General features: G+C 46.3%; 1 protein-coding gene across 1 annotated transcript in view; it reads right to left on the bottom strand.

The window, feature by feature from the left end:
• The window catches only part of LRP5 (LDL receptor related protein 5), a 254,193-nt gene that overhangs the window by 138,545 nt on the left and 101,932 nt on the right, over nt 1–13,716 (bottom strand). The window contains exon 5 of the mRNA XM_082271182.1: nt 11,259–11,390. Coding sequence (XP_082127308.1) covers nt 11,259–11,390 — 132 coding nt within the window. The remainder of the gene's footprint in view (nt 1–11,258; nt 11,391–13,716) is intronic.

Genomic DNA, 13,716 nt, shown 5'->3' with positions numbered 1-13,716 from the left:
CTCCGGAGAAGCTAGCTCTAGGCTTACCAGTCCAAGGTTGCTATGAACCTCACAGAGAAGATTTGAAAGATCGATTTACCTTATACTCTATCTCAGGAGCACAAAATAATTTTCTATGGGCTGAGAAGGAGGGCCCCCATCTGCGACGAGGCTTCTTCCCTTTCCTGGATTGTGGCTCACAGGTACGCTTCCGCCCCTGTGATGCCTTTAATGATGTAATCCAGGGTAGCCCCAAAAAGGCGATCGCCTTGAAAGGGCAAAGCAAAGAGAGCTTTCTTTGAGGCTTAGTCTGCGGACCAATTCTTAAGCCAAAGCACGTTCCTATTACCACCGCTCAAACAAAGTTTGGACAGTATGGGAGCTGTATACAAAGCTGCATCACAAAAACTGCAGCCCATGGACCAACTGGTCCACTAAATTAACATAAGAAATGGGGACCTGCTCACCCCCCAGGCCCTGGCGCAAAAGCTTGGCCCATTCAGTTAGGTCTGAGACACTAGGCCTGAGGCAATGCTGAAACAGCCGTAGTAAACCTGCTGCGTGCCACAGCCTCTGCTTTCCTGTCAGCTGGGTCCTTAAAGGATGGGGAATCCTCTACTGGGATCATGGTTGCTTTTATTCAGCCTGAAAACAGGAGGATCTAATACTGGTGAACTAGTCCACTGGTCTACTGGTGAACTAGCAAAACGTTTGGGGACCACAAAGGGTAATTTTGGTTGTTCCCATTCCTTACATAAAAACTTGTCAAAATAAGGCACATAAGGAAACACCTTTGGAGTACGAGGTGACTTATACATACCAAACGACGTAGCCACGTCCGTGGCTACATCAGCGGAATCCTCAATTTTTAAAGTCTCACGCACTGCAGTGATAAGTGCGTCTACCAGCGCTTTTTTTAATTTCGCTGCTGCAACCATGGAGGAATCATCCTCACTATCTGATGGATCTGGGGGTGTGATATTAAGTCCTCCTGGATGGGTCGCGTCCATGGCGGCATCAGGCTCAAAATCAGATGAGACAGACTGTGCAGGGGAAGGCGGGGGAGCTTCCTCGTGGGGATTTGCCCACACACCACTTCCAGCCGGGACACTAAGGACTGCAACCATGGAAAGCTGGTGTTCTGAGGGACTTGCCACCTCCATGAGGGGGTCAGTGGGGGAAGATGTGACCCTGAGGCTCCATAAGGAAAGGAAGACCTTCCAGTACAAAAACAATCTTTTGGCACCACTAAGGGATCCCCTGAAAGCTCAGGGTACCTATCAGCAGAGCGAGGCACCCTACCGACCAGAGGAGGGCAGAGAATTCGAACCCAGCATCATCATTGACACCATCCCTGTTCATATGTCCCGGGCACATAAAGAGGAAACTGAGGAGGAATAGTGGGAGCTTCTGCATTCCCACGAGGCATCGGTCATGTCCAGCGTCTTCCGGACTAAGGGAAAATGGCCCGTGACATCTTTAGGCTACATAAACATGGCTGCCAACCAGAGACTACCCAGACTAAGGGAAAATGGCCCCATGACATCATCGGGCTACACAAACATGGCCGCCAACTGGACCCTATCCCTCCCCGAAGGTAGGACACACGTTAGGGGAGACAGTTGCGCATGCTGCACTAATCTCTGCACTGGCACCCCTCTGCACTATACACACACTGCAAAAAGTAGGGCATGCACCTAGGGGTCTCCTACAGCGGGACTCCTCCAGACTACCAGGGCAGGACACACGGTATCTCAGAACCCTTACAGAGTGGGGATAGCGGGGGAGACCCCAGGGGTCTCCAGTGCATTCTCTGCCCTGGGACCCCCACTAGACTCTAGGTCCAGACAGGGGGGAAAGGGAGTGGTGGAAGCCCAGCTCACGGAGGGATTAAAAGGATGGGAGGAGAGAACCTGCAGTCAGGTCCGCCGTCCCAAGAGGTTACCCGCATCCACCTCAAAAAAACGCCAAAAAGGGGACTCTACTTGCCTTTCCATGGTGCGGGTAACGCTCCAGACAGAATCCTGGCCACCAAAGTAGGGGACCAGTTGGCCAAGGAGCCGCTGTGACTCAGACCCATGCCCAGTCGTACGCGACCCTGCAAGACGTTTAAATCACAGGCCAGCCTCTGTCTATGAGGCTATGTCGCGGCTGACCTAGCGCGTAGCTTCGTCTGCACGCACTTGCTGGCTGGGGGACCACTGGTGTTAGATTATCCAGCCCGTCACTCAGCCTGGCAGTTGATTGTAGATATCTACATATCTACAATATGTAGATATATAAGAAAAAACAAAAAAGATGTAAGGAAGGACAAAAAAATTGCTAGGAACAGAGATCCCAGCTGGGAACCTAGGTGTGAAGCTCTTACCTTGCCCTCCTGTTGGCAGCCATCTTGGACATGTGCAGACTGCTGTCTCTTAAAAACTCTGATTGCATCATCACTTGGCTGCTGCCTGGGTGTCGCACAGTGATGATGCTGCACACCTGACGATATCTATCATCTGATGTGTTGCAGTCCTTGCCCTTGTTTTTGTGCTCCAGGATGCATCTCTGCCAGCAGTTTTCTGTTCTCTGTGTATGACCTGGCTTGGCTGACGACTCTCCTGGCTCTCGACCCCGCATCGGCAGACAACCCACTTCTGGACTCAACCCCCGGCTTGGATGACTACCTGCTTCTGGACTCAACCCCGGCTTGTTCCTGCTCTCACTTCCCCACTCTTGCTGTGCGTTTATTGATGTTTGTTCCAATAAACTGCTTTATTTTATCTTACCTGCATCCCCGTGTGGTCTGGTTTCCTGGCACCCTGACACTAGGTACTTACTCCTGATTAGGCAGATTAAAACGGATTACCTAGAGCAGAAAGAGGGATTATATACCAAGCTGAGGACGGCCCATGGGTGTAGCCAGGTGTTTTTGTTCTGCCTAGTCCTACTCCTGGAGGAGGCAATTTAAACCAGTAGTAATGATTTATGGAGTGCTGTCTCTGTCAATGAACGAAAGAGAAATTTAACTTTTTCACAATATTCAAATTTTCTGAGATACTAAATCTTGGGTTTTCGCTAGCTGTAAGCCACAATCATCAAAACTAAAAAGATAGAAATTGCTTGAAATATATCACGCTGTGTGTAATGAATCTATGTAATATATGAGTTTCACATTTTAAATTTTATTACTAAATTAACTTTTTAAAGATTTTCAATTTTTTTTGATATGCACCTGTATAGTCCTTAGACGTGGAAAGTAAGCAGCAGAGAAGCTGCAATCCATGCAGGGAATCCATTAGGTTGTGGAAAGAGATGGTCAGCAGAGAGGCAGAACAACAGCAAAGAAACATTTTCCAGTTAGCTTCTATTGGATTTAAAAAAAATACTGTTTGTATTGTTAATATAATGCTGATGGTATTAAATTAAAGTGTATGCGGTGACCAAAGAACTACTTTAAGCCAGACTGTGAGAAAAGCACAGCCTGCAAGCTAATGTACGTTAAGCTTTCTTTTAAAATGTCACTTCAGTGCTCACTTCAGTGCTCAATTTAAGATGTAAAAACAAAGAGCAAAAAAAAAATACTTTTATAGAAGGTATGCATAAATTGTGTTAAACAAAAAACTCTTTCTTGACATGTTCCCCTGGGCCTAAAAATTCAATGAAGGCAGCTAGAGACAACCGTGCAACTAAAAAGCTCTGCTTTGGAGCAATTATACAGGCTGACAAATGGCTGCAAACCTTTTCCATATCACAAAAGAGTTGTTAATTTGTAAATGAGCTGCCATGTCCTTGATCAAGAAGTCTCAATGGGTTTGGCATCCAATTGGTGGTTTGATTTCTAAAGCAAATGTTTTCTGCTCACAGACATGTGCATTAATTGGTTCACATCTTTCTTTTGCCTTAGCACGCTCATAAAATGGGATTTTTGACTTACCGTAAAATCCATTTCTCTAAGGTTTATTGACTGACACAGCTCCTGATTCTTCTCAACTATTGGGGTATACTGCCCCCTACAGGAGAAGGACACTAGGCAGGAAAAAGCTTGACTACGCCTATGGGCAGTCCCACGGGGGATACACACACTTTCAGCTGTGGGCACTCAGTTTTGTTACAAGCAGGATTAGAAGAAAGTCAACTCCACAGAGGGGTGGGTGTCGTGTCCGTCAATGAACATCAGAGAAATTGATTTTACGGTAAGTCAAAAATCTAATTTTCTCTTTGGTTCATTGACAGACAAAGCTCCTGATTCTCCTTAACCATTGGGACACCCCAAAGCAGTGTTAAACATGAGGGGTGGGAAAAAAGCAGAAAAAATTTTTACCAAGGCTAACCATAGCCAACCAGGTAAAATGGAGCTCAACCATTAACTGGAGCTCACCTGAAAAAAAAAAAAAAAAATATACCCTCAAAGTGGACCAGGTCCTCTAAACAGCAGCCAGCAAAACCTTGCAGCCAAAAGAAGCATCCGCAGAAGCCAACACATCCACTTTATAAAAAATGTTGCATTAAAAAGGAGAAATACTCCCAAACAAGCAGTGAAAAAAGGTTGTATCTACATATATGAATTTGGTAGGAACAAAACAACTTGTATACCCTACAGCAGTGGTCCTCAACTCCGGCCCTCAGGGCCCACTAACAGGCCAGATTTTAAGTATTACCTTGGGGAGATGCAGACTAGAGTACTGCAATCACTGAGCAGCAAATGATATCACCTGGGATGTATTTCAGTTATCTTGCAAACCTGGCCTGTTAGTGGGCCCTGTAGGCCAGGGTTGAGGACCACTGCCCTACAGCATGCAGCAATATTGTTAATCGGGTATGGAACAAAGCACGTGGACAAGGAGACCCCAACGCGTTTTAACACAATGTCTTCTTCTTGGAGAAGGATGTCCACAATTTACCAATGTCTGTAATTAACCTTTTTTTTTTTTAAAGAAAACAATTAGTATCAAGAGCTTATACAGTCCAACCGCAGCTCATACACAAAATAACTGGATTTTTGTCTTACCATAAAATCCTTTTCTCTGATGGACACAGTGACATTTCTTTATTAGTCGAATGCAGCCCTTCCTAGGAGTAGGACACTAGGCGGAAAAGAGTTAACAAAGTTAACAGAACTTTTAGCTACGCCCATGGGGCAGTCCCAGGTGGTATACTCCCACTTCCTGCTCTAGGATTCAGTTTGGTCAGTGGCAGGAGAATACATAACCCAACTCCACAGAGGGTTGGGTGCTATGTCCGTCAATGAACATCAAAGAAATGAATTTTACAGTAAAACGAAAATCCAGCTCTCTTTCGTTCATTGATGGACACAGTGACATATCTTCATTAGTCAAATAGGACGTCCCAAAGCAGTAATAGCCTGAGGGGTGGGAAACGAACACAGCAAGAACAAAGCCAGCGACCGTAAGGAAGGATGGAAGATTGGCCCTTGTGCCAACAGATCTCTTCTAAAAGGAAGTCTCCAGGGAGCATCGGCGACCAACCGTATCAGATCTGCATACCAAAACCTGCTAGGCCAGTCTTGAGCCACTAGGATGGCCGTAATCCCTTCTGCCTTGAGTCTACGCAGGAGTCTTTGCAGAAGTTCTAGAAGAGGAAAGACGTATATCAGACGATACTGGTCCCAAAAGAGCCACCAGTGTGTCTGTGGTGTCAGCCAGAGGATCCCAAGGCCATGCAACAAACCCAAGCACCGTCCTGTTGAAAACGAGAGGCCAACAAGGACCACCTCAGGAGTACCACACCAGAGACAACTGATGAAACACCTCTGGAAGAAGTGACCAGTATATAGATCGGTAGTCGTCCAGACCCCTGAGCACAAACCGTTTGGAACTCGTCCCATGGGAGGAACACCGTGGCTTAGGCCGAGTCCAGAGCAGACCCAGATAGTCCAACTAGGTGGACGGAACCAGAGCCAATACCTGGAAATTTAATTTCCAACCAAACTCCTGCAGAGTCCCCACAGTAATCACCCGGTTGTCCTCCAGCGCAGTCAGTGACTCTGCTCGCAGAAGATCATCTAGATACTCCAGTATCGCATTCCCCCGCTGGCGCAACAATGCCAACACCATGGCCAGCAATAGCGAAAAAAAACGCAGAGTTGAGGTGAGACCTCTTGATAATGGTCCTCGTCCACGGCAAGTGGAGGAAACGCGGACGACAGACATCTCGGAATATGAAGGTAAGCGTCCTTAATAGCGGTGGAGGCAAGAAGTTGCCACCGATGTAGGAATGCCACTATCGCACAAATAGACTCAAATTTGAAACATCTGTACCCGTACAAGGCGATTCAAAGCTTAAGGTCCAAAATTGGACGTACCTCGCATTTAAGTCTAAAGCACTGGTATTCCCAGGCGGTCTCCCATCCAAATACTAACCAGTCCCGACCCTGCTTAGCTTCTGAGATCAGACGAAATCAGGTGCATTCAGGGTGGTGTGGACGTAGGCTCCTGGGACCTGCAAGCATGTAACAAATGTTCCGATTTTGAGACTGGAACAATTACCCTAAGTCAATGCAAGGCTTGCACCGCCACGAAAAAACCTTGCAGGCAGTCTGGGAAAAAAGGCAGGTTGGAAAGGAAGAACCTCTCTGGAGGGGGAAGGTCGAAAACTCAATCTTGTAGCCGGAACGAAACAGCTCGTGGACCCAGTTGTCCTGAATCAGGGAGATCAACGAATCCGGAAAAAGGCAAAGACGTCCTCCCTCACGCCAGATATAGGTAAGAGCGCCCCTTCAGGCCGAAGGGGTGTTTGTCTGCAAGTTTAGAGGGCCCCGTCGGCATACCAGACCAGGCCCTTATGGAACCTCCGGAGGAGATCCTTCCAGGGAGGCTCCAAACAGACAATTCCACCAAGGGAAGATCACATAAGGCCATCTGGAAAGTCTGGTTCAGACCAGCATTTTAGCTATATTGTGCGCCGAAAGATCACTGCTGTCACAGACATCCCAGAGATTAGGGGAGCCACATCCAGAGAAGCATCACAGACCAACTGCAACCCCTGGACCAACTAGCCCACCAGCTTTGCAAAAGAAGAAGGAATCTGTTCCCCCTCCAGATCCTGGTGAAAAAGCTTGCCCACTCAGGAAAGTCAGGGACCCCTTGCACTGATGAACACCGGCCGAAGGACCGAAGCGGCCACAGAAGACATGTGACGGACCAAAGTCTTGGCTCTCCCGTCAAAAGACTCCTCCACCGGAAACAGGACAGAATTAATCAGCCTGGAAACCTGAGAGTCCACCACAGGTGGGAATGCCCGCGTACACACGAGACTCAAGGGATATCTATCAAAACGCTCAAACACCACCATATTGCGTTTAGAACAGCTCCACTGACTCGCAACAATTTTGTCACAGTAGGCAGGAAAAGGGAATACCTTTGCCGCTTTAGGGGTTCTGCGGGCCCCGAGGGGAACAGCACCTCAGACGCAGCAGCAGCCGCATCCCCCATGTTTAAAGTTTCCTGCACCAATACAATCAGTGCATCCACCAGCGCCCTTGCATGCGCATGCAAAAACAGTGCAGACACAATTTCTAAAATCTCGCTGCATCAAATCACACAGTACTGAAGTACCCTGCATTTTGCCGGCTGCAAACCCTATGCATCTGCAGAAGGCAGCGGCAGTAAAAAAGAGGAATCATCCTCACCACAGAGCACCACAGAGTCCCTATATGCTAAGCTCACCCTGAGAACATAAGCAGGGGAGGTCGCCAATCACAGTCCCGCAAGGAGACACCAGGTAAAAGGTCCACAAAAGGACCATCTATTAGACCTAAGGGTCGTCCACCATAAAGAACATAAAAGGACATAGCCTCCTAGAAAGGGGAAGGGCCCACTGTGATGCAGACGCGCAGGCAGAGTACCCCCCACAATAATGGCTGCTTCACTTTTCTCAAAATAATGCAGCCCACACCGGATCAAGGGGGGCGCCAGGCAGTCTATATGTCCACCCCCCTGCGAAGGGGGGAGAGGGGGGGGTGAGGCGGACGCCCGTCCACTGCTCTATCACCGCGGTCAGCAGCTAGGTCAGCTTGGCCAGCAGCTCGGACAGCCAGCCACGAGTACCCTGCAAAGCCACGGCCTAAAGTCAGGGCCCGATCCAGACGCGAGTCCTCTGTCAGCTCTGTTGAATTGATCTACAGCTTGAACAGCTAGGTTAAGAGCTCGGACAGCCCCGGCAGTCGCTCAGACAGTCAGCTTCGTCAGTTGCTAGTAGGACGTAAAGTTGCGGGCTCAATTTTTGGCCTGATCCAGCTGCGTGAGGCGCTCTGTCGGTAGTACTGTCTGCTCAGCTCAGTCAGGCCTCGATCAGCTTGGAAGGCTCTCGGACAGCCACGAGTAGGCCGCAAAGCCGCGGAATACATTTTCGGCCCGATCCAGCCACGTGAGGCGCAGAACCGCGGATGATGAGATATCTGTTCCCCCTCCAGCCCACAAACACCGCAGGGAGCCCAAAGGACATCCCTGCCCCAGTCCCTAACCCCCCAGGGGGCCGGGAACTTGCTCAAAGGCCCTATTGTGCAATCCGGAAAGCCCGGTCAGCAACAACCACATCCATCTTCCCTACTGGAAAAAGTGGCAAAGCCAGCTCCTACCTCACCGGGGGGGGGGGGGAGTGTAGGGGTAGGTTGGGGGCAAAAGACCACGTGACTGTTAGAGGTACCACAAAGGGAGAGGGGGACACACTATTTACCACACCATGGAACCGGGTGGGTAGCACTCCGTGCAACCGACCTCCACATCTGTGAATGAGGGTTGTTGCCGGCTAGAGGTACGCTGCGACTCGAGGTAGGCCGGCTAGAGGTAGGCCGTGACCATCGTTTGTGTCCTCGCGAGGTGTTTCACTCGCAGACCAATCCCCGTCCAGTGGGACTATGTCGCGGCCGACCAAGCGCAGAGATGAGGCATGCACGCGCTCACTGGCCAGACTGGGGAGACCTTCAGGATCTAGAATATCCAGTCCGTCACCCAGTCTGGCAGTTGATTGTAGTTCTCACAGGAACCAAACTGATTGTAGTTCTCACAGGAACAGAAAATAAGAAAAAAAATTCAGTTAAAAAGGAAAAAATGCCAGGACTAGAGATCCCTGCAAGGAACTAGGTCATTACTCCCGACTAGGCAGAAAAAAAAAACGGAATCCTAGAGCAGGAAGTGGGAGTATACCACCTGGGACTGCCCCATGGGCGTAGCTAAAAATTCTGTTAACTTTGTTAACCCTTTTCCGCCTAGTGTCCTACTCCTAGGAAGCCCAGAATAACCCATTCGACTAATGAAGATATGTCGCTGTGTCCATCAATGAGCGAAAAAGAAATCTTATTTTACAGATCATATAGACCTATAAAAGCAATATCACTTTCATTCTATCGCAGAATGTATAGTAATTGATTTAACTGAGAAAAGGCAAGCCTTCTGCAACCAATACTATTCTTCAAGCTGACCACTTTCATCCCAAACCACTGATCGAGTCCATCCCATACTATCAATTTTAAACCTGCACAAACGCTTGTATACTGTTAGCATGAACTCTATCCCTAACACTGGATAGCAGAGACTAACAGCCACATTCATTCAGATAAAAGACATCCTTCGGGGACCTTGGGCATTTTAGGTTGCCCTCAACCGCTAAGCATATCTTCACTCTTTAGTCAATCACTCAGCACAGACATAGAACGTGTTACTTTGCTGCTGCACCATACCAGGCTGTGCAGAACTTAGAGGCATCCTGATTTCTCACAAATGGTCAGAGGAACCTGTTATACATCGAAGGAGACTTGGGAACCCTGACAAGTGAGCGCTTTGCTTTCCTACCCTCTCTGGGAGCTCCAAGGTGAACTATAGAGGTGACAAATAGGAAAACCCATAGGGTGATAACCCTTGCTTTTTTTAATTAAAGTTGTTCTAAAAGCTGAGGGTTTTTACGCTAATGCATTCTCTGCATTACAAAAAAAAAAAAAAAAAAAAAAAAACACCTTTTACGTGCAGCACCACCCCCTGCAATAACTCATAGCTTGACTGGACTGAAATTCCTCATAGCTTGTAATAGGAAGCAGTGGTTATCTGAAGCAGGTCATAGTGAGACAGCATGGCAACTTGGCGCTGCTGCAGCACTAAGTTGCAGCCACAAGTTGCATCCCAATAAACAAACTAGCTGCACTGACTGTGTGCACCAAGCTATTAAGAGACTGTGGTTTGGCCACGTTAGTGGCTGTCCTTTTTTGTGTTTCCATCAAAGGGACTCTTTCATGAGCATTACGCCACGTTTTTTATTCTCTATGATAATGTATTCATGTCTGTTTATTCATTTAGCACAATTTATTGTCCTTTAGGCGCTGCACTTTTATATTATTCAATAAAAACTCTTCACTACTGCACTTACATTGAACAGATAAGTTCGAGACCTGAAGATACTCTATGGCTGCTCTCTTGGGCCACCACTGTAAGATCCCAACGGGGGGACAGACTGCAAACTCACTGGCTAGCTGGTTGGGATCCTGATAGCAAGTACTCAGCCGTGAAACATACACAGTGTGCAAAGCCTAGTGTGCATGCACCCGGTCCAGTTAGTGCCGCCCTTCGTCAGCACAGGAAACCAACACAAGGTAGGGGGCCCCAAAAGCAAACATCAGACCATCGCCATGACAATGCATTTCAGCTCTGTCCCCCTGCCTCCTCATTTTGGCTTCCCATTCTGACAAAGTGTGGCATCGAATGGACACTGGGCTTTGTACGCTGTGTTTATGTCACGGCTGAGGACTTGCTGTCAGGATCCAGGCAGCTAGCTAGTGAGCTTGTTGTCTTCCTACCCCATTGGGAGCTTACAGCAGTGATCCAGGAGTGCTGCCAGAGAGTAGCTTTATGTGTGAAACTTATCTGTCGAATGGGAGTGCATTAGTTGAAGTGTTTTTATTGAATTGTATATTAAAAGCTGTATTACACTAGGGTGGATGTGCGCTCTTTCCTTTCTGGTTTTTGATTGCATACCTTTGGTGGACTTGAATCGAGAATGCAAGGCACCAACACCTACGATGTTGCCCATGAGTGGTCTATCTATTCTACTGTATTTTCTTGCGTATAAGACTACTTTTGAACCTCAAAAAAATCCCCCAAAAAAGGGGGGTCATCTTATACGCCGAGTATAATATCTCCAAGGTAACCTAAGTATAAGTATTACCGGTAGATCATATAATGGGGGGGACGTCTTATACGCCCAGTCTTATACGCCGGAAAATACGGTATATCAAATTAATCATGAACTTGAGGGCTTTTTACATAAGCACATTCCTGTTTTCGTACCTGTTTTGCATGATTTCCCATTCTCTTTCAGCTGTACACCTGTTGGACAAGCACAGGTATAAAATGGATCCCGTGGGGATAACAGGCAAAGATGTGAGCAGCCTCCATTATCGTCTTCGCATGGTGTATGGACTGAAAAACACAGGGACAATGGGAAGACATTAAGGAAAAATTGCAGAAGATAGAACAGAAATTTAAGCATTCACGGAAGGAACAATTGGACTGCCAATACAGACTTATTCTGCAAATGCTAGTTGCCTGGCAGGCATATTGAACCTCTTGCTTCAGAACCTTGAGTCAATAACTTGGAATCTTGACAACACTTCTCTAAATATACAGATCTAAAATTGTAGTTTGCCAATGTCCAATTCTCCTGTATATGGCATTAAAATTGTTGTATAAGACAATGAATAGTTGATTGAAGAATCTGAAGATTAGGGCTGAAATAACTAATCGACTAAATCGATAATAAATCAATAATGAAAATCGTTGTCAACGATTGTCATTATCGATTAGTTGCTCCGTTGTTTAGTTGGTCTGCGTACAGGACTTTTCTCCCTGCCTGTCAGTGCCGTCCCCTCTGTACAAGCTGCTGTGTTAATACACTCACTGTTTCAGAGCGTCGCTCAGCACCCACGTGACCGCCTCCTCTCTCCTCCTTTCCTCTCCGCCTTGTTGTTGACGTCAGTGAGGGATTCCTAGCCATGCAGTCAATCAGATCGAGGGAGGAAAGGAGGGGAGAGCGAGGAGAGAAGCAGCAGCTGATCACGTGAGTCCCAAGCTGCACTAGACTATACAGTATTAAATAAAGAGCGCCAAACAGCCTAAGAATAATGTGCTTATCCGGATAAAATAGTTAATATTTCTTATAAGGTGCAATATTATAATAAAAAAATAAGTGACTAAAAAAGTCAGCCAGAGATATGCAAAGGATGTGAAAAATTATAATAGTGCAATTCTACTAATAAAATGGGACTTCGCTCCATAATAATAGGGAGCATAGAAAGACCCACTATATGTGCTATAAGGACATTTTTATTCACTTATTTTCTATTATAATATCCTTTAAAGAATATTATAATAGAAAAAAAAGTGAATAAAAACGTCCTTCTAGCACATATAGTGGGTCTTTCTATGCTCCCTATTATTATGGAGTGAAGTCTCATTTTATTAGTGAAATTGCACTACTATAAATTTTTCACATCCTTTTTATAACTCTGGCTGACGTTTTCATTCACTAATTTTTCTATTATAATATTGCACCTTATAAGGAATATTAACTATTTTATCCGGATAAGCACATATTTCTTAGGCTTTTGGCTCTGCGTTGATTCTTTGTTTAATTTTGGTTTGTGGTTAGTGAAAGGCACTTTTTGTATTATACAGTATATAGCAGCATAACTAAAAAAAAAAAAAAAAAGCAGTTAAGGCCCCTTTCACACTTACGGACCGTTCAGATCCGCCTGTCAGTTTTTCAGGCGGATCTGAACGGATGCCCCATGCATCTCTATGGGGCAACGGATGTCAGTGGAGACATGTTCCCTGACATCCGATCCTGTCCGTTAAATCCGGACGGATAGAAACCCTATTTTCCATCCGTCTGGCAGATCGGATCGGATGGGATCGAGTGAGAACGGACAGGCGGTCCGTTCTCATCCGATTCCCCCATAGAGAACAGCAGGTGCTTAGTAAACTACAAAAGTGCTAATCAATAAAGTGCTGAAGTCTTGGACATGTAAACCAAGTACCAATATAAAAATAATACTGCAATGATATCATGTGGGTATAGATACATCACAAAAACGTGCAAACTACACAATAAACAAACTGTGCAAAAATCGATTCTAATGTGCTCATGAATAAGCAATCGATAATAAAGTGCAATAACATTCAGTATAAGAGTCCAAAGTATGGACTAGCAGTTTCTTCAATATCCACAAAGTGCTCAATTGCTCAATCAAATGGAGTATCCAGTGCTCGTGATCCCATCATAAGTAGATGGCCTCTCACCTCATAATCTGTCCCGTGTTTCACCACTGGGTCACACATGCTTGATTAAGGGAAAAGCAGGGTCACTCCACCAAATCTTGAGATACTCATAGGGCACTGCAAGGGTTAATCATAACGCTGGCTTCCTATTACATAGTTATAGTTAGTGAGGTTGAAAAAAAGATATCAGTCCATCCTGTTCAACCTATGATGTGTGTGTGTGTTTGCTGTTAACCGTACATTGTATACACCTGTACGTTGTGGTCTTTAAGGTGCCCATCTAATAGTTTTTTGAAACTATCGATGCTCCCTGCTGATACCACTGTTTGCGGAAGAGAATTCCACATCCTTACTGCTCTGACAGTGAAGAACCCCCTACGTACTTTAAGGTTAAACCGCCTTTCCTCTAGTTTTAGTGAGTGGCCACGTGTCTTATTGTATTCCCTTTCTCTAAATAGTTTGTTCCTTA

This window comes from Pelophylax lessonae, assembly GCF_965119305.1.
Source record: "Pelophylax lessonae genome assembly, chromosome: 10".
Lineage (NCBI taxonomy): Eukaryota > Metazoa > Chordata > Amphibia > Anura > Ranidae > Pelophylax > Pelophylax lessonae.
This window is presented reverse-complemented; position numbering and strand designations above follow the sequence as displayed.